Source organism: Vanacampus margaritifer, chromosome 1 (assembly GCF_051991255.1).
Source record: "Vanacampus margaritifer isolate UIUO_Vmar chromosome 1, RoL_Vmar_1.0, whole genome shotgun sequence".
NCBI classification, from domain to species: Eukaryota; Metazoa; Chordata; class Actinopteri; order Syngnathiformes; family Syngnathidae; genus Vanacampus; species Vanacampus margaritifer.
Genome location: NC_135432.1, coordinates 55,059,860 through 55,086,028, shown reverse-complemented (window position 1 = coordinate 55,086,028; position 26,169 = coordinate 55,059,860). Strand labels below are relative to the sequence as shown.

Sequence of the window (26,169 nt, the reverse complement as noted above, 5' to 3'; positions counted from 1 at the left end):
ATGAAGAATCGCACGTACACACGCACACACACAGCTTGTGAGCAGAAGAGCTTGAGCAGGCGGAGGTTGTGTGGGAGGTGTGGGCGCTGCTTAGTATTCATCCAAGATGGCATCCTCTTCATGGCGAGATGGACTCAAGAGCATGACTTCTCCACCTATTGTGGCTCCTCACACAGCGCACAAGAGGAACAAATACACTGCTACTTCACAGTCATGTCATGTGTGATTATCTAACAAAAATGTGTGTCTTTTTTCTGTTTTGGCCCATCCTAGTGTTGCACTTTGTGAGGTGAATTGCAACGTTGTGCAGAGAAGAGCATGAGACAAAAGACACCGTTTCCAACTCTGTGCAGGATTGGTCTCATTAATCCTTTTCTGTGAGCCAAATAAAAAATTGCTCTTGAGTTTTGCTATGTAATTTAATCATGTATTTCAATAAATTAGTAGAAAAGTTCATTTATTTCTGTACTCTAAGTGAAAAAGTGAAACTCACACGGCACAGATTTATTAAACACTGGAAAATACTTTTCGGAAAACCTTCTATAATTCTATATTAAAAAAAAAAACATAGCTATAGATTGTTGCTGATGTAGCATGATCATTTCTCCATATATGTTTTTTGGTTTGTTAACGTAAAGCTATCCACCCATCCATTCATTGTACGAATTAGCTACAGACAAATGTCACATACATAATTTCACTTTTTGAGTTGAACAACTGAAACAATTTTTGTCATAATATTTAAATAAATAGAGATATCCTAATTCCCTACAATAATAACAGAAACAACTTATTGTAAATGCATTCTAGTCCAGTCAAGCATGACATATTGTTAGTTCACTTGTAACTGAAATAGACTTAATTTAAGAGGCACATTGTTGTTAAATCCCTGTACTGTATCTTCAATACTGGTATGGAGTTGCAAGGAAGATGTTGAGAATATTTTTCATCAAGCCAACATTTTCATATTTGACCACATATAGAAAGAGGTGACACAAACGAACATGCTAACATTAGTGCTCTCACTAACATTGCTAACATGCTAACATTACTGCGCTTGTACTGTATCTTCAATACTAGACTGGAGTTGCAAGGAAGATGCTGAGAATACTTTCCATTGATCCAAAATTGTCATATTTGACCACATATAGAAAGTCGGGGGACAAACGAACATGCTAACATGCTAACACAACTGCTTTCAGTCTCTTGTAGAATAAAATGTCACATTACAATGGTGAGTAATACATACAGGAAACCCTCAGTCTCTTTCATTTTTTTGTTTATTAGCATGTCCCTCTTTGAGTGGCACATTCAATGTAACATTTTTTTGCAGTTCCCCTGACAGTCACAAATCAATTGATGATGATCTATATAGGTCTACACCACTGCTGGTGATGGAAATTGTAATGTCAGTAAGGTACCTAGCTTAAATCCATACCCAATATGTGTTAGTTGTTTCAGGTCTACTTTATTTGGTGCAAACCATCATGAGGTGGGTTTGATGTATTAATTTCCCATTTATATTGATGCGTCATGGGAATGAATCATTTCTTTACACCGTGCCTTCTTGCTAAGCTTCCTTAGAGTATTCATTCATCCAGTTCAACTTCTTTCAAAATTTGCATACAATGCTATTCTTGTTGCAATCAATTTGAGTTTCGCGTTCTGAGCATCTGCTTTTGAAGCGGATCTATAATTCATTTTTGGGGCGGGGGGGGGGGGGGGGGGGGACCGAGCCTTTTCTTTTCTGGCTTCCTTCCAGTGTCAGAGTGTGGCCAAGTGTCGCCTGGTTTGATCTCCTTCTCGCGCCATTTCACACTGGAGAAACTCACAGTACGTCTGTGCTGTGCACGAGGTGGCGGGACTCTCAGGCACAAGCTATGTCAAGCTCATCTTTGATCCAATTTTAAATGCCAGTCAATTCGTTTGATCAAGAAGACGCGTGCACAGAGGAGAGCGAAAAACAGGAAGTGAAGAAAGTGGCCAGATTGCTTTGGGTGGTGACTCAGAGAGAAATCTGTGTTCATTAATAAATGCATGAGGGTGCGTGTCAACACTTGAAGAAGTAAGTGGCTCTCGCTGTTGAGGACATTTGCTTTGTGCATCTTATTTTAATGGACCATATATAAAGCTGTGATTGAGTGGGAACAAATGGCATGTGTCTTTTGTATGGGTTGGTTTTTAGAGCAACTACTGTAAACTTCTACTATTAGTTGTAGATGGGGAATATGCACTGTTGGAGATTTGTGAAGCAATCATAAGGTGTCAAATTTTGTGTTTAGGTGAACGGTATGGGATTTTTTAATAGGTTTTAGGTGAACTAATGAATACACACTCACACACACGCACACACGCACATGCACATACACACCCATATACAAAATAAAAATTAATTAAAAAAATAAATAAATAAATAAAAAAGAGAGCAATGATGATGACACGTCAAATCTGTAAAATTACCGAATGAACTGAGCTCTCCAGAAAAAAAAAAGAAACACTCTCCAGTATATAAAACATTTAATGGTCACAGATGTCATCTTTTACATATATGCCACGGGTCGCTTAAAAATGAATGGCGGGCCACAAATGCCCCCGTGCCATAGTTTGGACACCAGTGACCTTAACATATCATTCACACATAAAATGTCACTCCACCATAAAAATCAAGACGTCTGACTGAGATTGTGTAATTGAAAGTCAAGGACCGGGATACATCTATCCCAGAAACACATCTCCGTAAATGTTTGACCCTTCCGCTTTATTGGTGGCTGCCTTTTCGACGAGTTCAGGGAAGTGGGCGCCCACACGTGCGTTAACGGCCTCCATCACCTCTGCTGGCAGAGACCTCATTTTGTCTTGGTGCTCCTTCAGGGCGTCCTGATTAAGCTACAGACACACAGATAGAGGTTAAAGGTTACACTAAAAGGCATATCTTCTCTGAGTGCTGATATGATCATTTTAGTATAGTTTTATGCTGACACATTAAACTTTTTAAAAGATAATAGCCCTTCAATTCTTACTGTGGTTGGTTCTTCAATCTCTCAGGTTCATTCATAATGAATCAAGAGTCACAAGTCAGATCCAGGGTTGGGAGGGTTACTTTTAAAATGTATTCCGTTAGAGTTACAAGTTACCTGCAAAAATTTTTTAGTAACGTAATCCAAGTACCATAATATTAAAGTAATGTAACTTGATTACTTTGGATTACTCCAATACAGAGTATGCTCATGAAGACAAAATAAAAATAAATATCAACACAATATATATTCTATACAATGTGCCCTTGCTATTTGCGGCGTAGGGACCCGGGCAGCCTACAAATAGCAAAAATGCTTGTGTAATTAAAAAGCATGTAGGCTATAGATTGGTTGGTTGGTTGGTTGATTGATGAGGATGACGATGTGTGACATCAACTGCAAAATGAACTTTTATCCCAGTTACAAGTTTAGCCGTGTATATGTTGTGTATGATGTTTAAATAGTGAATTGGTGGGAGGAAGATTTGTTTGGAAGGCGTAACTCACATTATGGTTGTAGGCTAACAGGCTTGCTAGCAAGAAGCTACAGCGCGTAGCATGCCGCTGGACTCTTAGCTCAAACTTTCGCTCCGAGTAAGTTCCAGTGAATACCGGTCGCCATTTCCTCCTCCCGTCCGTGAAGCTTTTTCAAACTTCCCGCGTATGGAGGACACGGCTAGCCAGTTCGTTTGTCCCCATCCTCGACATGTAGCAACAATCCCACTCGCGTGCACGCTCGGTCTCGCTCTCTCACTCTCTCTCTCTTATCGTAGAAATTGTAATCCCTCGAAGTAATCCCCATTTTTAATAAATTTGTACGTTTTTTTTCCTGTAACTGTAAGGGAATACAGTAACATTTTTTTGTAATCTGATTACGTAACGGCTGTAGATGTATTCCGTTACTCCGCAAACCTGGTCAGATCCCATGAGTTCTCTGACAAAGTGGCAAATTAGCAGGCTGTCACATGAAGACGGCGGACTCATACAAAAATACTGCAGACTCCTCATTTGAATTGATCTCTCAATTTCCAAAACACCAGTCCTGGTGAGAAGTGCTCTCCATCTGGCCTTCACACTGTCGTCATTGTCTAAAAGTTATCCGACACTTGTTTTTTTCTACTTGCAATGTCACTATTCCAAACAAAACTCTGACATCATTCACAGCCGAGGGACTGTGTCGTTCAATCCAAATGTGTCAATACAGCAGCACGCCGATGACTGATTGCGAGTGTGATCAATAACCAAGTTTGTACAGGAAATCCATGTTTGTCATGAGGTTCCAATATGAGGATATAAATCTCACCGGTTGTCACTGGGATGAAAAGAAGCATGCTCACGCAGTGTGAAGCAATCGATTATAGATGTGTGGGTTTTTGTGAAAGAAAATGAAAAATACAAATTGAGTGATAGAGAGCAACATGAGCTTTAGCTGTGTAAAGGTTACAAAAGCAGGTCAGCATGTACCTGATTAGTGAGAGCCTTGATCTCCTCCAGCGTGGCCGCCTGTTTCATCATCAGACTCTCTTGCTGCATGCTGTACTCACAAGACTGTAAACACCACATGTCAAAAACGTAACGTGACCAAATTTTCAAAATTAAAGACCGGAGATATAACTTTGCTAAAAATGAAGTACATGATACAATAAATTCTCCCTTGGAACAATTTATAACAAATTTAATCGCTTGTCAAGCTGGTGACTGGTTGTTGTGTTTTTACTTCAGCTAATGCTAAAAAAAACATTATCCATCCTTTAGCTATTTAGGAAGCTGGTTGTGCCGTTTTGCCTTGTGTCGGTCTTGCATTTGGCTAATAGAACTACATATCCAAAACAAAAAAAGAGAAAAAAGAACTACATATCCCATGATTCTTAGATGCGGAAGCAGGAAGTAGTTCTCGTTCTGGTGTGACGAAAACCCTTAACGAATGAATCGCTATGACAACCGTGTTATTGACATAATGTTAAAACAATGCCAATGAATGTTACCATCTAGAACATTACAGGAATCGTTGTTATTTTCAATAACAAAAAACATTGGTCAATCAACTTATTTGCCCCCAAAAACTTATCAAAATGTTCCATTTAAAATATTGCCATGGTCCCAAAAACTTATTTTTTATGTGTGTGTGTGTGTGTGTTTTTTAATGCTATAACATAGGCCTACAGAAGGCTTTGATTCTGTCTCTGACCTTAAGAGAACACTTAAAGCAATGGTAGTTATGACAAAAAACGTCCGGCGGGTGGCAGAAGAGTATAAGAGATCACACAACAAGCTCTTTTCCCCACTGTTTTAAACAGATTTGTGAATAATGATGAAATTTAGCTATAATCTAATGCTAATTGCTGCAAAACAGAAACCGATACAAATATACTTTTTTTCCTGATGAAAGAAGATACTTTAATCTTTCTTTTAGTAGGTTCTATGTTTTTATAGCAATAGAACACAATATTCTGTGGGCCTTGCAAAATCAGTCTAAATCCAGTAAAACAGCCGGGAGCGAAGAGGGTTGCTTCACTGAAAATGGCTGTGAGTGATTGAGTGAGCACAGAATTTATTGTAAAAATTACACATTTTTTACAATTTAATTTCTCAGTAATCTTAAATGTTTTTTCCCCTTTTTGTCCAGAGTTTTAAAGTTGCATTTTACAGTTTATTCCCTAAAAGACAATATTTGTGCAATTAAGATTTATTTGTGAATTTTTTAAGTTTTATTTTTTACAGTGTGGCGTGGGCTGTCTCTCACGTAGCTGGAGTAGGCCTATGTGTGTGTGTCAATCTGGAGAAAAATGCACCCCTGGGATAAAACCTGCGCATGAGGATCAATACATTTAAGCTTGGGTTATTTACGCAGCCCTAATTGCACACAGCTCGTCAATACTGTAGCTCTCCTGATTAAACATCTTATTTTGTTATAAATAACTGCCGTAATTAATGAGCTGACGCTGATTCAATGGGACAAAATTAGCTGCTCGACCCTAATGAGTAAAAGAGAGGATAGTTAGAGAGGATGGCTAAAGCACTAAGTTAAGTTGAACCTAAATGCTACGTCTGACTGAATCTTGATGAGCCAACAGAGGAGAGCCATGAGAGGTGAGTCATAGGCCACGCGTGGATTCGACATCTTTTTGGTAAACAGCCTCTGAGTAATGGACCGACCGGGCATGCGGACAGAAAGACTGCCTGGTACGAACTGTACGTGTATCGGTAAACAACTCATTGGAGCACGTTTGCAGATGTGTGTGAGGACGACATGCGGAGAGTGATTTTTTTTTCTTCCAACAAATCACAAGACCATCTGCCTTCTTGTTACCATAGTTACTATTATATGTGTTAGAGGAAGATGAGTGAGCTGTCACTTTTGTTCACATCACATGTCAATGGGGCAGAAAGCATGATCTGTGTTTCTTTTAAAGGCTGAATAGGAAAAAAAATACATCAATTAGCTTTTCTATGGAGTTCAAATTTAGTGCAGTTTAAGAAATAAAAAAAACAACTGTGACCAAAAGGCATCTTCTGAAAGAAGACCATTGCAACACATATCAAAAGCACCACATTTTTATTTTATTAATAAGACACCCATTTATCGGCATCTACCAATAACAGGAAAGCTTTTTTCCAGAGAATGATTTATTTCATATGTAAGCGTATTCCATTCACTTGAAAAAAAATTTTTTTTGGGGGGGAGCTTTGTTTTTTTGAGTATTTTTTTTCTGTTTTAAAAAATATATATATTTTCCGCTGTTTTTCTGAATATTTTTTTCGTTTTTTTCTGAGTAATTTTTCCCTGTTTTATAAAAATAATTATTTTTCTGTTTTTTTGAATATTTTTTTCTGAGTATTTTTGGAGTTCAAAGGTAAAAAAAAACAACCAAAACTATTATTATTTTTAAAAAATTCAGTTTTTTTGACTAATTTATTTAATTTGTTTTTCTGAATAATTCCCCCCATCACCCCCCACCCATGTTTTTCAGAGTATTTTTTCCTCTGGTTTTTCGGATTTTTTTTTTTCCAGCCTTGTTCGGAATTTTTTTTTGACGGAAAAAAAATTCAGTAAAACAGAAAAGAATATTTAAAAAAAAACAAAGCTCCCCCCCAAAAATTGTCAGAAAAACAGGAGGGTTTTTTTCTTCTTCAAGTGAATGCAATACGCTTCCGTAATTTCAAAGCACTTACCATGCTTTCAAATCCATCAGGCTCATCCAACAGTTCTGTACTTGTTGCTTTTTTCAGCCTGAGAAGACAATTATTGTTATATCTTCAAATGTACTCTCTTTTTTTTTTTTAAGGTTCTAAAACTCACTTGGCTTTCTGAGGGGAAGATTTGTTCCTCTTTTTGCTCTCTTTGATTTCACTGCAAACAAGCCAAAGGAAGAAAAGATCACAGTCTGATTATATTTGTTGAAATGAAAAATGACCTCATAAACCACCTTTTGCCTTAAAACCACTGCTGTGCGTTGGTGACGTGACCTTTTCTTTTGAGTGAAAGGAAAGCTTCAGTGTGTCGTTATAGTGTCAACGCGGCGAACGAGGAGAGCGCAGCTGAACGCTGCTGTTTAAACACCCCCTAGATAATAGTTATCCTGCGATAACCATATGCCATCTGGGGACTTGGGACACACGCACACACACGGACACAAAAACACACGCGCAATGCAATAAACTGGCTGAAGGAGAGTCAAGGAACCACAGGGCGATTCATTCATTATTCGAGGTTTTCTCATTACAAGATGTCAGCTGTTTCACCTCACATCACCTCCACCTCACACATTAGCAACACAGGGAGTCTATAATCCCAACACACAGATTAAATAAACTCCGCAGGTCCCAAATGTGTTGCCGGTGAGGACGCACCTTTCCAAGGTCTTCAGTTCGATGCTGTGTCTCTCATTGGCCATCTCCATCAGTTTGGCCAGTCTCTACCACATTACAACAAGAAAGTGACATCATCTCAGTGAAGATATGAGAAGGTGTACCTATTATATATACATATATATTAGGGTTGTCCGGTGAACTTTTTTTTTTAATCGTAATTAATTGCACGACTTCAAGAGCTAACTCACGATTAATCACAAATTTTATATCTGTTCTAAATGTACAACAAAACAACCCCCCCCCCAAGTTTTCATACTCTTGTTAACATAAAAGTGGGGGGAGGGGGATTAAAGTAATAGAAATATGGCTGCAGGTTTTAGTCATTGACACTGTAATTTCACAATAATTCATAAAATTGAGTTAAAATTAAAATTAAGTGTGAAAATAAAGTGTGATATTGAGTTGTGTTGATGTCATTTTTCTGCCACTTGATGGCATAATTGCATTTGTAAGACATAGGTGACAGCTCAGTGCATTTTTCTTTTCATATTAAGAGCTATCTAATCTTTAACATGAAATAACTTGTGAAATTCTGTATATTTAAAAAATTGTAAAATACAACTTGACCCCAGTCTCTAAAAATTATATATGCATTATTATTACATTTATTACTGCTTAATTTTGACGTGGACATGTCTGTTGCAACTGGAATTCCTCCAGCACAGACTTTCCAAGTAAGGAACGGTCATTAATCACGTGTAAAAAATAAATAAATAGTGCCATTAAAGGAACTTTAAATTAACACACTAATTTTGACACCCCTAATATATATATATACTGTAGCTGTATTTTTGGTGGGGCTGGAATGGACAACTCAAGTCATTGCAATTGTGAATATTTATTTGATAATTGTGTAAATTGAGTTAAAAGCTTGTGAACAACAGACATTAACTTGTAAGTCAAGGTACCACTGTACGATGTCTATAGACAATTTGGTATTATTATACACAATTCTTGGTAACAACTAACTTGGTAACCCTAACACACAAAAAAAGCCCACCAATAATGTCTCATTGAATTTAGTAGTCCAAACCGCCATCATATGACATCACTGATGATGTCCGCAAATCTTTCTAGTCATTAAAGTAACTTGTGAGCTAAAAAACAAACCTCTGTGGCATACTGCTCTTTCTTCCTCCTCAGCTGCTCACACTGCTGCGTCCACAGAGCGTGAAGCTCGGCCTGCAGCTTTTGCTTGTGCTCCTGCGCTGTTTTAGGGCTGCAGTCCGACACGCTTCCTCCTCCGACCAGGGATGCGCTGCATAGTGGGATGAACACATCTCCATCAGTCACTAAATAGAAAAATCTATGGAGAGAAATATTCTTAAAAACAATGTTCACTTTGTTATAAGACATATTTTGTAGCAACACATATCAACTGACCATTTAATTAATGCTAGGAAAAGTACATTCACCATAAAGAGGTGGGCACACTCGGTCCTCAAGGGCCGGAGTCCTGCAGGTTTTAGATGTTTCCCTTTTATATGATCATCTCATCCGCAAGCTCTGCATAAGCCTGATAACGATCCTGTTGATTGGAATCAGCTGCCTTGGAGCAGGGAAATATCCAAAACCTGCAGGACTCCGGCTCTCGAAGACCGAGTTTGCCCACTACTGATATAAAGCCTGAACCATGAAATATATGAGAAAATTCTGATTCTTTGTATAAAAAAAAAAAGTAATCAATCTTTTGAACAAACTTTTGTTGATATACATCCAGTCACAATGCTCAAAATTTGTAAATTTATAGCTGTCAAAAATATATTAATAAACAGACATATCAAACATATTAGTATTTCCAAAAATCAGAAAGAACATTTCCCACTATTAACTCATTCACTGCCATTGATGGCTATAGACGTCAAAAATTCCTTTTAACTATTCCTATTAGTTTAACATTTTTTTCCCACTTTTGTAAACAAGAGTGATGAAAACCTAGGGGGGGGGGGATTATTTTATTTAATTATTAATTTTTAATATATTTTTCTTTTTCTTTTTAAATCATCTTTTTTCAAATTTAATCGGCAGACGCCCTAATTTTTAATAATCTTTTCTTTTTTTAAATAGTATTTTTTAAAAAAAAGAAAAGATTATTAGAAATTAGGTCGTCAGGTGATTACAAGTTTTAATTGTAATTAATCGCATGACTTCAATAGGTAACTCATGATTAATCACAAATTTTATATCTGTTCTAAATGTACAATAAAAACTTTTTGGTTGGTTTTCTTACTCTTGTTAACAAAAGTGGAAAAATGTTAAAATAATAGAAATAGTTCAAATGAATTTTTGACGTCCAAAGCCGTCAATGGCAGTGAATGAGTTAATAAATAAAGGTGTCACTCCTTTCCCAATTGGGGCGATCTTGCAAGGTCACTGGAAAAGCCATCAGCTGGGTGATACTGCCCTCTAATGGATCATCCGTGCAATGCATATGTCAGATCATATACGTCAGGGTTTTAATAGGGAAAAAAATATTATACCCATAAAATAGGGGGTTTCAAAATGTCTTGTATTTAATATGATACATTTGGCGTTATAGTTATTGAGAATTATTGGCCAGTCATCTCCATATGATGTTCTCTCACATTTTCACAAATTTACCTATTCACAGTTTTTTGGAACCAACTATTGTCTAAAAATGTTACCTATTTGTTGTTTTTGTGCTTAGGCCAAAGCCGTGTTAAGTATAAAAATCTTTGGCCGCCATCTTGGTTTCAAGGAGCTAGGTTGAAGGGGAATGATTAGCTTCATTACTCAGGCCATAGCTATGTGTCTAATAGAAAAGTAGTGCTTTGCCGGCGTCTTGTGGCAGCCATAGGCAATCCTGAAACGTTTACGTGGATTTTCATTATTTATGGCAGGGCTCGACCCCTAATCCCTTACGAAATGGAGGAACTCATTACATAGAGCGAAACAACTTTTAAAGCTATGCTGTCAAATTTTACGCAAAATAAATCCCCTCACTCTTTTTTCTTCAGCGAGGCCTTCTTCTTGCAGGCCTTGAAAGCGTCTGAATATTTCTGGCTCAGTTCCTCTGTTTTTCTCTGATACTTCTTTTCCACTTCTTTTGTCTCTTTCTCCTGACGCTTGACGACCTTCAGATAGCTCTTGTGCTGCGTCAGTTCGGCAGTCATCACGGTTGTTTCTACAGCATTAGCAGGCGGCGCTTTTATTGTCGGCAGAGGACACAATGGTTTATAAAAAGTTAACACATTTGGTTTACTTTGAATGAATTGCCAGCGGCATATAAAGGACTTACCTTCACCGCAAACTGCAGATGATTTATCTGACACTGCACATTCCGGTGATGCACTTAATGGACCGGGCTCTCCTTGAACCTCCTCCTCGGCTAGTTCATCAGTTGAAATTAGCTCGGAGTTAATCGAGTCACTGCTTGACTCCTCGCTGTCTTTGGTGGTGTTTTTTTCGATCTCTTCCCCAGGAAGCGTCTCTGATATTAAACTTCCTGGTTCAGCATCCGGAGGAAAGTCTTCAGGTTGCGTTGCGGTTGCCGTGCTCTCTTCTTCAGCGTCTTCACAGGTCGCGTCAGGTGAAGCATCATGGGATGGTGATTCGCTGCCCTCAGGTCCGGGTGGATTTGGTTCAGAAGGCGCCTCCGCTGGGAGGCACAGCAGTGATCAGATATCTTTTTGAAAAAGAAGTGACTTTCACTTTTACAAGGGGCATTACCTGCTGGTTCCTTTGCTTTACTCACTTCATTTTGGGGCACAAGAGGCAGCTCATAAGGAGAAATGTAGTCTGAGGATGACTACAAGGGTCCAAAAAAGTCACAGAAGCCCAAAACTCATGAGTGGCCCAGATATGCTAAACACCATTTCATCAAAGGATGCTTTGACATCGTCAGACGTTTTTAAATATGGAAGTGTGGAGCTGCCAATGTATGGGAGTATGTTCGAACATACTTTTAGGCTAATGCTACAAACATAGAATATTTTCCCATAATGCCTTGGGGTATTACTTGCGCACGTGTGAGTGAAAAATAAATAAGGATTTGGCCCACATTATACCGATATGTTTGAAAATTAAACCAAAAAAAATGATTTATTCGTAACATTTATGATTTATTATAACTGCAGTGCATGATTTTGATTTGTCATTTTTTCCTATAATGATTTGGTATATATAATATCAAATATGCTATGTTTGTAGCATTTAGCCTACAAGTATGTTCAAACATACTTGTGGCTAAATGCTATAAACATAGCATATTTTCCCATAATGCCTTGGGGTATTATTTGTGCGCATGCGTGACTGGAAAAAAAACATTTTTTTTTTTTTGTAAGGATTTGGCCCACAATATACCAATACGTTTGAAAATAAAATAAGAATCATTATTTATTTATAATATTTATGATTTATTATGTCTGCAGTGCATGATTTTGGTTTGTCATTTTTTTTCCCATAATGCAATGGGTATTGACTTGCGCATGCACAAATATTACTGAGTAGGATTAAGGGAACATATGCTAAGTTTGTAGCATTTAGCCTACGTTACGTTCGAACGTACTCGCAAATATGTTCAAACATTCTCACAAGTACATACGAACATACTTCAAATACGTTCGGACATACTCGCCAGTGAAAAGTGTTTACTCCACATTAGTAGTAAAATCATTCAATAGGCTGTGTCAAAAGTTTTTTTTATACATACTGTATAAATGTGTAAATGAACAGCGAGCCGCAAATGGCCCCCAGGGCGTAGTTTAGAAACCACTGGGTTAAACCATTGTGTTTATTTTCATGTTTCATGACTTTGTTCCTTCAAGGTTTAAAATGACTAAATGTTCAAATATATTTCAAAATGCAAGTACCATGAAGATCCATTCTAGAAATACTGTATGAACTCATAGGCACCTCTTTTGGGGTCCGTGTCGTCTTCTCCGTGCCCTTTGTAGGGTTGAATAAGGCATCCGTGAAATCTGACAAATAAACATTATTGGTGAGGATAAACCCCATCTGTCACTGCAATCAAATAAATTTTAAAGCAAGAGCAATTTTTTTTTAATAATGATCCACCTGCAAAAGCAGCAGGGATGTAGTCCTTGACCTCAATGTACACAAAGAGTGCCGGCAGAGTGAGCGGCATGTTGCTTTCACTGCGCAGGCAGATGTGATGGAAGCCTGCAGGCACAAACTTCTGTTAAAAGGCAGCTGCTCCACTCAGCAAGTTGGCAAAAATCCAGCGGCCTTGAACGCCCCGATTCCGTTTCGGGCGAATGTAAATCAACATGCAGATTTCTATTATATTGTTACATTGGACTGACCTGACTGAATAGCGTCGAGGGGAAGGATTCGATGTCCGAGGAATTTGCCATTTTCCTCATAGACCGCCATTCTCAGAGAGGCCATTTCTGGGAGGAGAATCTGTCAACAATATAGGATATTGTAATTGTGGCAACGCAAGCGACACAATTACATTCAACACGCACATGTTAGGTGAACTGACACACACCTTGTCAAAAACAAAAGGCTCCTCATTCCACACTGGGTTAATTGAGTTGGGCGTGGTGGACCACTTGGTGCGATATTTCTTCTTGGGGTCACCTGGCAGCCCAACGATCTCTACCTCAACTCCAGTTTTTACACTCTTGTCAGACAGAAACTGTCCGGAATAGATCTGGGGAGGAGAAATATTTTTTTTTTTTTGGGGGGGGGGGGGGGGGTAAAAGGGGCACTTGCATGGACAGTTCAATAGCAATTTGACACCCCAGAATAAAAAAAGCATATGGCTGTTTGACTTTATTATTGACTTATACAGCCTGTTGTTTTATGTTGCATTTTATTGTTCATCTTCCAAAATATCAGAAGTTATCTGGCTGTTATCACATACCTGTCTATTTATGTTTAATAGTAGCTTGACATTACATTATTTTTATGCGACATCAATGCTTTATCTTCAGTTTAGGAAATGGACAATACACAAGTGCCACATTAACTCATTCACTGCCATAAATTCTTTTTTTTTTTTAATTATTAGAAATTTGGGGCGTCAGGCGATAACATTTTTTAATCGTAATTAATCGCATGACTTCACCAGTTAACTCACGATTAATCACAAATTTGATATCTGTTCTAAGTGAAGTGGAAAAAAATGTTAAACTAATAGAAATAGTTAAAATGAATTTTTTACGTTTATAGCAGTCAATGGTAGTGAATTAGTTAATATTAAAAATCCTATAACGATTTGCTAAATGAAGCATTGAACTTTGATCTTTTTTTTTCTCTTTTGGTAGGTTCCATGTTTTTATAGCAATAGAACACAATATTCTGTGGGATTTGCAAAATCAGTCAAAATCTAGTAAAACAGCCGGGAGCGAAGGGGGTTGCTTCAGAGAAAATAGCTGGGAGTGAATGAGTTAATCGTTCTTGTTCTGTAAGTACTGCAATACTAAAATTTATAAATTGAATATATATACAGTATATATAAATATATATATACATATATAATATTTAAATATTGACAAGTACCGATACCAGGTATCGGTATCAAGCCAATACCAGGCCTTATTTCGAGGTATAAGTACTTGCGATGCCGCCCTCTTGTGGCAATTTCATGATCGGGAACTACAAATTCCAAATCAGTATTTGGTGTCGGTATCGGTGATTACTCAGGAGTATCGTCAGAAAAAAAAGTGTGACCAAACATCCCTAATAATATTAATTGACAAAGACAAAAACAAATATTTTTGCTTTATTTTTTTTTAGTTTGTTTTAGTTTTATAAACCTAAAATGGTGTTTGTCTGTTCTACTTTTTTATAGCATTTGTTTTGTTTTAATTTTATTAGTGAACATGTTTTTTTTTTTCATTAGTTTTCATTATATTAACCTTGATTGTGATATGTCATTTGTACTCTGCCGAAATATAGTAAGTTAAAAAAAAAACTACTTAAATAATGATCATATAATATTAAGGCCCTGAGTGCTCACTGCTTGGTGAGGCTGTAAACCTGCCTTAATGGTCAGTGTGATTGCCACAACGGTGTCGATCCTGTCGCAGAAAGGGTCAAACTTCTTGTCACCGCGCCGCAGCACGTCGTGCTTGAGCAGGTAGCCCGTCCTCCCGTTGAATTCGAACACAGCCATGTTCAGCTGCATGGGGAAGTCTGAAAAGACACACACAGCCTCTTTAGCAGAGCACATAAGAGTGTTGAGAAGGTGCAACACTGACCTGCTGTGGTGGAAGACAAGAAAGTCTGACAGCTAACTTGGATTTTCTTTTTCTATCAAATGAACGTGTCATGTGACTGAGAAACCTGTGGCTTTTTCTCACCCATTGTCTGATAGTTGAGCGCCACCATCTGGCAGCCAACATTCCAAAAGGGCTGGGGGCTGAAATTGGATGAGTCCATTCTTGTTCCTTTAGGGTAAATCCTGCTCATTTGCCTTTTGTTATATCTGACAGTAACATGGTTAAAGAATAATGGAATTCATTTCATATTTATAATATTTAATACCAAAAGTTCTCCATGTTTTGTGTCATTGTGCGTCTTTTGCAACATGAAAAGATACTCAACAAATTCAACAGCAGTCTTGGCAATCATAGCTTCCCCTTTGGTCTCCACAAAAGATGAGATGACATAACTCTTGTTCTTCTCTAAAAAAAAGTGGAGAGCAAATTGTCATTATAGGATATTTGTTTATCAGTTAATGCACAAAACATAATATTCAAACAAATACTCCTGGCATTGTCAAAAGAGACGAATTTGTTGGGCTGGATGTAGTTGACCAACGACGACATCGCCTCGTATGCTGTGACTTCCTGTCCAGCTGTGCCCTACGACAGATTGACAGGAAATTAAACGGACATTTTCCCGCAAGACAGCGGTGATCCATTTCCAGAGCAACATGTCAGTCATGTTATCGACATTTCCTACCTCATCGCAGGTCTTCATTTTTTCTTCATCCTGTTCCTCTGTGTCCTCTTGGTCCTCGTTGTCATCCACGGCAATATCCCCGTCTGATCAAATCATCATATTAAACATGTTGGGTTGTATCCAAGCAAGAGGGGCAGAGATTTAATTGAGTTTGTGGGATTAGTTTTAGTCACCCTGGTTGTCCCGACTAGTGGAGTGGACAGAATCTTCGGAAAGTGGGTCAGTTGTCATCTGCTCACTGGATGCTGTGCTGTTCCTCTTGGTTGTCTGGTTTGTGTTCTCGTGGTTTCCCTTCTTGTTCTTGATCAAAATCTTGCCCATGAGCTCAGATGGGCTTGGGATCTGCTGGCCTGGCTTCAGCTTATTATTTAATACAGAGCAAGGACAAGAGGAGTTCTATATCAATGGCTCTCATATGGAACCAAAATCTTAGAGAATGGTTAGATTGTTTTTGGGATCAAGCACTTTTGGGTATGGCATTTCAGAATCCATTTTATTTTCACTTTGTTTCAAACAAAATATTAAAATATTTTTAAGATGCTGTTGTCAGGTTTATTTATTTATTTTAAATTAATTTCTTTAGGAGTCTGCGTTGATCCTGTCTGTCTGCACTTCGACCAAATCCACCAAAATTGTGTTACACCGCCTGCGCCACCATTTAGACCTGCTTTTTGAGAGTCTAAAATCAAGTCTACTTTTAGCCATCAAAATGCGATAACGCCATCTTCATCTGAATGCCCAGAGAGGCTCAATGTGGTCCCAAATATGTCATCTAGATTTACCCCAGCATCAAAATAAAGACGTTTACGTTTTTATGTCGAACGCGAAAATAGGGCTCTTTTTTTCTTGACTTGAACTGCTATACAACTTATTAGCTAAATAGTCAAAGGATTATGTAACCCCTTAAAAGTTATGCACAACCAATACAGTGATGACTGACAAATGCATACACAGATCATCTGGCAATTACTAGTGACTCAGCATTTTTATATGCTTTTATAACCTGACGGTTTCTATAGTGGTGGTGATAAGAGGTGGATTAAATTGGGTAATTCCCCACTGAGTGCCCAGAAAACAAAACGCATGGCCCTACCACTGTGTACAGCTGATGTCCAACTAATGCACTGCCATAAAAAAATGCTTAACTGATATACAACTGCCATGGTGCAACACTGGAGCACTTACAGGGTATTTGTCCAAAGGCTCTGTCAGCAGGGCATTACCAAATATGGTTTTGCAGTAGTTGGCCATCTTCTCCTGCTGCTTCACTCTACAACCAAACACAAAAACATGTGCCGCTATCTGCTTTGCCAAGCACTCACTAAGTCAGAATCTTCAGACAGTAGCATCAAGTTTCCATGCAGGATAATAAAATGACAACAGAATTGCGTGGCATGAGTTGATGAAAAAACTCTTACGAGTCAACATGATTCTCGAAGGAAAGGATAAGTGGATACTGCGAGGTCTTGAAGGCACTCTCAGCAATGGCCTCAATCACATCCTGTTGAGGATCGCAAAACGTATTTTATTTTTCATTTGATCTTGATGGGGGTAGAGCAGGCTTGAAAATACAATACAGCAACACAAACACATGAGATGAGAGGTCAAAAGGATTATTTGGTCAGGAAGCAAACATTAGTATGGCTCTGTCGGAACTGGACAGATGTGCTCAGTTGGACCTTTGGTCTGATAAGCTGCTGTCGCTGCTGCCCTTAAATGGAAGTGTTGATTGCAGGAGCTTGATGCTGTGTTGCTCTTTGCTTAGTTTAACGTGAATACTGTTTTCATTCATTTCTTATCTTGTCAAGAAGAACAACAATCTAAATTTAAACGCCTGTTCAGACCATGTCTAAAACTGGCGCAGAGTAGAAAGCTAGTCTAATGTGATGTATTTCGTTTGTAAACAGCGGGAAGCAAACCTTCTAAATAATTGTTTTTTTTCCTTTCTTTCTGAAGAGAAGGCCATCAAGAGTCTAGTGTGTGACTATCACACCACTTAGGAGCCATTTTGATTGGCCGTGATTTAAGTTAGCTGTGACTGGCGGCCTGCATTCATCTGCAAAATTACCAATATCGGGTCTAACTTGCCTCCTTGCAGTCGGATCAAGAAAATATAGTTTATTTTTATTTTTATTTTTATTTTTATTTTTATTTTTATTTTTATTTTTATTTTTATTTTTATTTTTATTTTTATTTTTATTTTTATTTTTATTTTTATTTTTATTTTTATTTTTATTTTTATTTTTATTTTTTAAAAATAATCACATCATAAGATAAAAACACAAACTAAAAAAAATAAAAATAACTTAAATAAAAAAAAAATAAAAACACATTTTACATTTCACTTCCATTTTACATTTTGTTGTTTAAATGCGCAGTAAGCATGAGACATGTACCTTAAAAAGGATCTCGCTGGTCATGGTAAAGCCATGTGTGATGATGGGCTCTTCCTCTGGAGGTTTCCCCTTCCAGCAGTCAAGTTCCAGACAACGACAGCCCGACAACAGACACTGGCGGTACATCTCCGGGGAGGACACGCCGGAAAACTGACCAGCTGTGGAAAAGCAGTCGTGAAGATCGAATGTTGTTGTTGTTAATTATTCAATCAACAAGACATGTGACCTGTTAGGTATGTGTTGTGGGAAGACTTAATGAAGTAATGAGGTAGGGGCTGGGTCATGTCCTGACACTTGGCCAGCCTGTCCTGCATGACCACTGACGTCTCAGGACCCATCAGGAAGGACAAGAAGGTTTCTGGGGTAATGAGACCTGCAGATTATCGAGACGTTTAAAGGACTATACTGAAAAATACTTCACAAGATTGTCCAACTCGGTGCCATTAAGAACATCACCTCTGTTACAGTTAGTGTTGCATGGTTCATATTTGACCATTAAAGCTTTGATCTGATCCTGCCGTAGTCGCGGAAACAGCTCCTCATTGAGCCGGGAGTCCCTCTGCTTCTCGTTGAGAAACTTGGTGAAGTTTTCCCTCGTCATGGTGGGTTTGTTGGAACTGGAGGGCAATCAGGAGCAAATTCCTCACATATTGCACAATGCGTTCACATCATCGCCATTCAGCCATATCAACTTTTCTACTATTTAAATTCATTATATAAATGGAAATGTTATGACACCATTCTAGCGCCCTCCCCCAAAAAATTGCGACAAATATTTTTCTTTTTAAATAAACAAAATAGCACAATAAAACATTGCTCTTAAAATCATAGATTGATAACAAGTTTGTGCATTATTATTTAATGCTTATATTCAATCCATTGTGACGCTACTTTGGGTGTGTTATAACACTGCAACTGTCGATGCTAATTGTTAGCCCATCAATAGAATTTTTCTTTTTGTTAGCATTAAGCTAATCGGGCCATTCCAAAGGCAATTTTTTAATACACATGTATTTTTTTTATTGTACACTAGACCTGGAATGGCGTTAAACAGCTAGAAGCCTCTTTTTTTTTTTTTAAGAAAATAATTTTTCACTATCTGCCAAACTGCTATCTTGTTGTGAAGTGAGCTTATTTGGGTTCACTGCCCAATGCAGTCCATGAATCTGAAATTTGCACTCACAAGTCCTACAAAAAATAAAAATAATTAAAAATAAAAATAAAAATAAAAATAAAAATAAAAATAAAAATAAAAATAAAAATAAAAATAAAAATAAAAATAAAAATAAAAATAAAAATAAAAATAAAAATAAAAATAAAAATAAAAATAAAAATAAAAATAAAAATAAAAATGTCTGGATGACTGCTTGTAAGTAATGCCACTCTTATCTCAAGGCACCACTGCATTTAGTTCCCTCTTTTTGTCAAGATCAAGACATTTTTCATTGGTGTGGCCAGGAATGCCTTCACTGAGCTCCGCCCCTGCTTTAAATTTACTGTCTACTGTGGTGCCCTGTAGGTCATATCACTTGTCATTTCTAGTCTCGGTTGTGGCGGTAGCACTCACACACATATGAAAAAAAAATACTCACAAAATACAATACAGTAGGAGCACCCTTGGAAGGTAAATTTTCCCTTCAAATATCAAATGTTATATCAATATAACGATGAAAAAAAATTCAGGATTGCTTTGGGCTAACTCACTAAGAAGTGAAGATTTCGTAGATTTCAGGGCGAGGACAGAGATTTGCCAAGAAGGCCTTGAAAGCTGATTCCGTGAAGACGTCAGGCTTCATACTGTCAAACTGTAACAAATCCACAAAACATGTAAGCTATCGATATAAATCCCATGACTTTACTCAAATTGTTGTTTGATCAAAATGTTGCAAGTTTGAAAATTTTAACCTTTCCTTTGGGCAGGTGAGCTGATGCCAGTGCGCTTTCCACTCTCTTCTTATCAGCAGGGAACATCTTGTAAATACTGAGAAATACACACAATATTGACACATAAACCAATGTTAGGCGCAATCCCCAAACACTGCAAGTGAGTGGTTAACCTACTTTTTCACGGGTATCTTGCCATCTTTGTTGGTCTGGAGACAGATCCGAACATAGCTAAAGTATTACACATAATAACAAATTAAAAGTGAATATTGTGAGATTCATTCATCCGGATAAAAGCTCACACAGATTTCCACTCACCATTTGTCCAGGAAGATTTGTCTGCAGGCATTATTTCTTGCAGCATTGCAGGCAATGGCAAGAATGTCAGTCGCCCAATTCTGTTGTACATTTAATCAGAGCTTACAACGTCATCACGTTTCACGAGAAACATTAAAAGCATGTGAAGTGACAATTATGTCATGTTCATAATTTTTCCCCTCATAAAGAAATCATTTGGAATAATAGGAATTACCATTAAAAAAACATTTTTATACAATAAAGATTGGATTGAAAAGTGTATAATTTATGTTTCTGATTTTTTGGAACGCAACAGAAATATTTATTATTATGAAAAATTTTTAACAACGAAATGCGAGTTGATGAGATGTCATCTGATGTATCAAGATATAAAAACTAGCAGAAATAAATTACATAAATTGGCATAGAACGTGATTATGCCCTTTTCAATTCTGGATTTCAAATAAAATAAGAGCGCTTCAATTTCATATATTACATAACATTTATCCTTGCAATAATTCACTTTCCAAGTTCACTGACATAGATACTATATGCACCTTCTGTGGAAAATAATCTGAAACGGTTTTGCATTTATTTTATAATTGTCCTGTATCATCAACATTTTGGGGGGGATTTTGAAAAATATGTGTGTGAGAAAACTGGACATGTCATTACAATGGATCTAAATGGATTTCATTCATGATAACAAATCTTTAGCCTTTTTTAATTATTATTATTAATCTTATGCTCCTATTTGGCAAATTTTATTTGCTAAAAACTAAGGATTTCCAAATCCCTTCCGAATTTTCATATATTTCTTGCAGAATTTGATTTGAACATTAATTCCTTGAAGTTGACAAGAAACAAGAAAAGTCCTGTAGTGAATTATCATTAGTTGACCTCAACAGAATTATTTTTATTTTATTTTTTTATTTTTTTGTGCCTCCCTATCTTTATTGTTTAGTTTGGGGTTTTGTCTTTTATGTCGAATTGTTGTTTGTCATATATCGAATTGTCGTTTAATTTTTTTTTTCAATAATTGTGAATATTATTAAGCAAAGATGGAAACGTTGAATTGATGTCTGATGTCCCAATGCTGTGATTGTTAAAAGCAGAGTTTCAATAAAAAAAAGCAAAAAGTAAAAAATAAAAAATAAAATAAAAAAGCATGTGAAGTGACAGAAACTCGCCACAAGAGGGCATTGGCATAATAGCAAGCCAGGAAATGAGATTAGTGCATGGGGAGTTTGAACAAATAGCAATTGTGATTTCATTACTGTTGATAAAAGGCGGATATTGCATTCATAAAGTCTAATAAAGACCACAAACGGAGAGAGAAGCTCCGTTGTTGTCACCGCAATGGATCAGCGACAAGAACCCAACATTGTAAACATGTGGAGGAAGCAAATGGTGCCAATAAAGCAGCCTGTGCTTTATTACCTGTGTCACTTTATCCTTGGAGGCAAAGAAGTTATGATAGGTCAGGTTGACGGTGTCAAGACCAGAAACAACAGTCAGTGTTTTGGCCAAGTGGTTACTGTCTGGGAAATCGAGGTTAAACACGTTTCGGACCTTTGGGTGCTGTGGAGGTAGAAACAAAATTGGTTACAATAAGATGTGGTGAAGGTAAAGGTAATTAATTGTCACGTTTACAATGTACTTTTTTTCCCCTGATCGATATTTACAACCTAAATTCTCATACAGTAAGTGCACCATTGAAATTGTGTTAACAGTCTATTGTTTTAATTTTGGAATATTTCTCTTGGCTGCACTGCTTGTAGCCACTACTGTTTGCATTTTTGTCATGCTATTAGATATAAATTGATTCGGAGCTATTCCAGATGATAGATGTGGCAGAGTTCCGTTGTGTTATATTGTATTTTTGTAAACTACTGATGTTTTGCTTTTGTTTTTCAATAATTACAAGGCGTTAGTGGTGGCATTAATCCGGATAAATGCACTACCTGCCAATTGAACTGTACTGCAATAAAGTGTAGCAATGACCACTGAACTGTAAATGGAATTTATATTAATATAACATATAGAGACAAATGCTGTAAGGGGTGGGCGAGTACTGATACCAGGAATCGGTATCGGGCCAAAGGTACCGGTACTCACAATGTCGGCTGGTACTGATATTTGCTGCCCTTTTGGGGCCCTTTTATGAGCAGGAAGTAAAATGGAAAAGAAAATGCTATATTGGGATATATATAGGTCTTTCTTTAAAATCATCCATACCCATCATTGTTTTTTGTTTTTTTAATTAAGCAGTTTTATGTATCAAAAGTACTAGTGGTATCAATACTTGGCATTAGTATCGATGGTGGAATCGAACATCTCTCAATGCTGTACAAGTGTTTCTGTCCTAACTGCAATTAGTCAATGGAACAAAAAAAGCCAATTATAAAAATAAATAATAATAAATAAATAATTACATTGAATTAAATTAAAAAATCATCATCCATCATCATCATCAAGAATGAGTGATTTGTTTGTATTTTTCTTTGTTTTTTTTTATATATATATTACTAAATTTATCTGACAATCTACATGTTATGCAAAACATTTTGTGAAAATTTGAACATTTAATGGCAACATTTTATGACATTATGAATGGATCGTGTTCATTTCCAGTGGAACATTTTTTGGGAGGTTGTCCTGTGTCCCATGAAAAAAATTAAAATAAATAAATAATAAATTGCAGTGATTGAACACCTGGGTGCACAATAATTTGCAACATGCAAATTTGCTCACCGCGACATGCAAACAGGGAACGCACACACTCACACACACGCATAAACAAGCACGTAGGCATATGGACTATATGCCACGGAGGAGGCGGGACTTCCGACTTCTGGGTTTTCACCCATCAACTTTGTTTCTGATTCCGGTTTGCGACGTGTGGGCCGCGTCCCAGTACTTGCGCTTCCCCCTTTGTGCCCCTCGGTTGCGCGTTCCCCTCGACGGTTGAGAGGCTGCTTGTGTATAGTGTGTGTCTTAGTGTCCGAAGCATTTCAGATAGCAGAGACCCCCTCAGGCCGATGCGCGGGTGCGCACGGTTGGGGGGTCGCAGGGGTGGGGGGTGCAAGTGTTGGAACGCGGCCAGTAGTGGCCAGAAACGAGGGCTGATGTGTAAAACCCGGAAGTCCGTGGCATTTACCCTATTACATGCACACACGATATTGATGCAAGCGTCAAACAGCTCAGCCACTACACCCACCCCCCCCCCCCCCTCAGAATTCACCTCTCACTGAACCCTGTGAGAAAGACAAAGATGGCCGCTCACTGCTACACTCTGCGGAGGCCAAGTGATGAATAAAAAGGAGCCGAGATCCCAAACCATTTTCTCTTGATCAAGAAACAAAAAGATGCTGACACGCTCTTTTAAGTCTCCCTCGAAAGGATGACTCAGCACAAGCTGTGTGTTTATGTTAGTGCGTGTGCACCTGTTTCTACTGATGGAGGGCCAGGTTCATGTGGCCAGTGCCATATTTGCAATGCAAATATGTTTCTCATACTGATGGGGCTTGAGAGTCTCATTTGCATACCTGCAAATGTTCTGTAAATAAATAAATAAAAATACAATAAATAAATACTTACTTTTGGAAGTTTTGCATATTTTCCTGTTCTGGTATCTCTGATGGTAGCAACATCCAAGAACGTCGTCTCCTAGAAACAAGAAGCAGACAGTCATCTCCATTACAGAATTCAAGACGTAGGCGCACATCCAAATATGGACCAAGACTGGAGAAAAAAAACAACTTGACTTTGATCAGCAAACAACAGCTCACTATTTTGCTCTTTTACACAATAGAGTGTCAGTATGGCTGAGCTCCGAGACACGAGGCAAGCGTGCCTTTGATTTTTCTGGATTTATGATGTGGTGTACAACAAAATTTGCCTCGTTGTTAGAGGTAGTGAGATAGAAGCGCCAAAGACAAATCGTCCTCCTCTCCGGCGAGTGCATCACAAAGTGCAGCAGGATGGCGTGCTGGAATCAGTACCAATCAATAACCTCCACAAGCAGCTGGCACAGCTAGAGGCAGTGCGGCTCTCAGCTTTCTCGCAGTTCTCATGCATCCGGCGCCACTTTCACATATCGCATGTTAAACACTTGCCTGGTGCGCTAAAACACAGCATCGTCATTCCTGTATTTTATTACCTTGCTTTGGTTCATCCAGTAGAGGTAAAAGCCTTTCGTATCCATCTTCATGGTGACAGGGACGGTCTTGGTGGAGTCCTTGTTGGAGACATGTTTTGATAGAACAACAATTTGATGTTAATGTGCTCATTTTAGTCCTTCGGGTACCATATTTGGTCATTTAGATGAACCAGGAAGTAGACTGGGGTCTTAGAACAATGTGATCTTTCCAAGCTAGTAGAAAATACTGTAAAATCTCATGAATAATACTCATTCCAAATCGATTGGGGTATATTATACAAATAAATAACAGATTTTTTTTTTTACTTTACACTAATTTTTAACCCATTTCATACACAAAGTAACTTATGCTGCATTCAACAAGTGCAGCATTTAAAAGTAGAAGAGGATTAGGGTCAGTGAAGAGAGAGAGAAAAAGTTTGGCAGGATTCTGACTTTATTCTCAGAATTCTGACTTTAATCTCAGAATTCGGACTTTGTTCTCAGAATTTGAGAATAAAGTCAGAATTCTGAGATTAAATTGAGAATTCTGACTTTATTCACTTTGAAGTGAGAATTCTGAGAATAAAGTCAAAATTATCTCTTTAAAGATCAGGATTTGGCAGGATTCTGATTTTAATCTCAGAATTCTCACTTTAAAGTCAGAATTCTCACTTTCATCTCAGAATTCTGACTTTATTCCCAGGATTCTCACTTTAAAGTCAGAATTCTCACTTTAAAGAATTGTGAAAATAAAGTGAGAATCCTGCCAAACTTATTTTTTTCTCTCTTCACTGACTCTAATCCTCTTCCGTATAAAAGCAGGTACAAAAAGAGTTAAAGAGATTTAAAAGCAATGTAAAAAAAAAAAATGGCTTACTAAAATTACTAAAAGAATGTACAGTGCAAGAAATACAATTTTCAAAAACATGATTTAAAAAATATATTTTTAATGACCTTTATTATAGGTGTTGGAAAAGCGCATAATTTTAAACCTGGATTTAAAAGTATTTAGACTTTATTGGTATGTTTTAAATGCACTTTGATAATTAAGAATACCAGCAAATCAGAGGGTTGTATTAAAAGTACAGACAAAAAAATGCTTTTTATGGGTACTTTTGTGGAGGTGCGAGTTTTATACTGTAATATAAAACACAAGGAAATCCCAATGTATCATGGTCGAGAATTAACATTAAAGGGACAACCAATTCATCCCAAAATGTGCACCGCACTACACTTTTAGGACACTGTAATTTTGTCCTCATTGGCAATTTTAGAAAGATAAGTAATAACAGATGACATGTAATGAAAAAAAGAAAAAAAAAAATTTTTATTTGAACATCCAGATCATTCTTCTAAATATGCAACTATCGTAAAAGTTAGCATGTAATGTAAAGAAAAGAGTATTTCAAAGAGTTAAACTCAAAAGTGCAATTCTCTTTAAATATTTACTCACCTCTGACCACTTTGTAAATCTTTCTCCTTTAACCATATAATCTTTGACCACTGGGGAATCCAGAAAGTACCTTTTCTTATTCATTGTCTCTCTGTAGTGACTTAGGCTATAATGTATATGTTTAATCTGCAAAACCACGTTGCGGTACTTCCTCTCCACTGACTCACTGACTTGGAAAGAAGTCGTGAAGTGAAGCGCAGTCGATGGACAC

The 26,169-nt window shown here is 37.4% G+C and overlaps 1 protein-coding gene across 1 annotated transcript; it reads right to left on the bottom strand.

Moving 5' to 3' along the window:
* Positions 1 to 1,813: 1,813 nt before the first annotated feature.
* On the bottom strand, positions 1,814 to 26,048 carry plcb2 (phospholipase C, beta 2). Its single transcript, XM_077577967.1, has 32 exons — positions 25,959 to 26,048; positions 24,524 to 24,601; positions 23,962 to 24,030; positions 21,802 to 21,942; positions 20,383 to 20,462; positions 20,242 to 20,295; positions 20,086 to 20,161; positions 19,885 to 19,985; positions 18,637 to 18,797; positions 18,407 to 18,553; positions 18,181 to 18,338; positions 17,203 to 17,285; positions 16,970 to 17,054; positions 15,958 to 16,144; positions 15,785 to 15,867; positions 15,588 to 15,684; positions 15,420 to 15,504; positions 15,181 to 15,305; positions 14,862 to 15,013; positions 13,362 to 13,526; positions 13,174 to 13,273; positions 12,926 to 13,030; positions 12,764 to 12,828; positions 11,579 to 11,657; positions 11,148 to 11,507; positions 10,853 to 11,054; positions 8,999 to 9,146; positions 7,868 to 7,932; positions 7,317 to 7,367; positions 7,190 to 7,247; positions 4,481 to 4,564; positions 1,814 to 2,886 (listed from the first exon to the last, which is right to left on the bottom strand). Exons 1-32 carry the CDS (start codon positions 26,040 to 26,042, stop codon positions 2,716 to 2,718), a joined length of 3,699 nt encoding a protein of 1,232 aa, XP_077434093.1. The 5' UTR covers positions 26,043 to 26,048; the 3' UTR covers positions 1,814 to 2,715.
* Between the last annotated feature and the right edge of the window lie 121 nt (positions 26,049 to 26,169).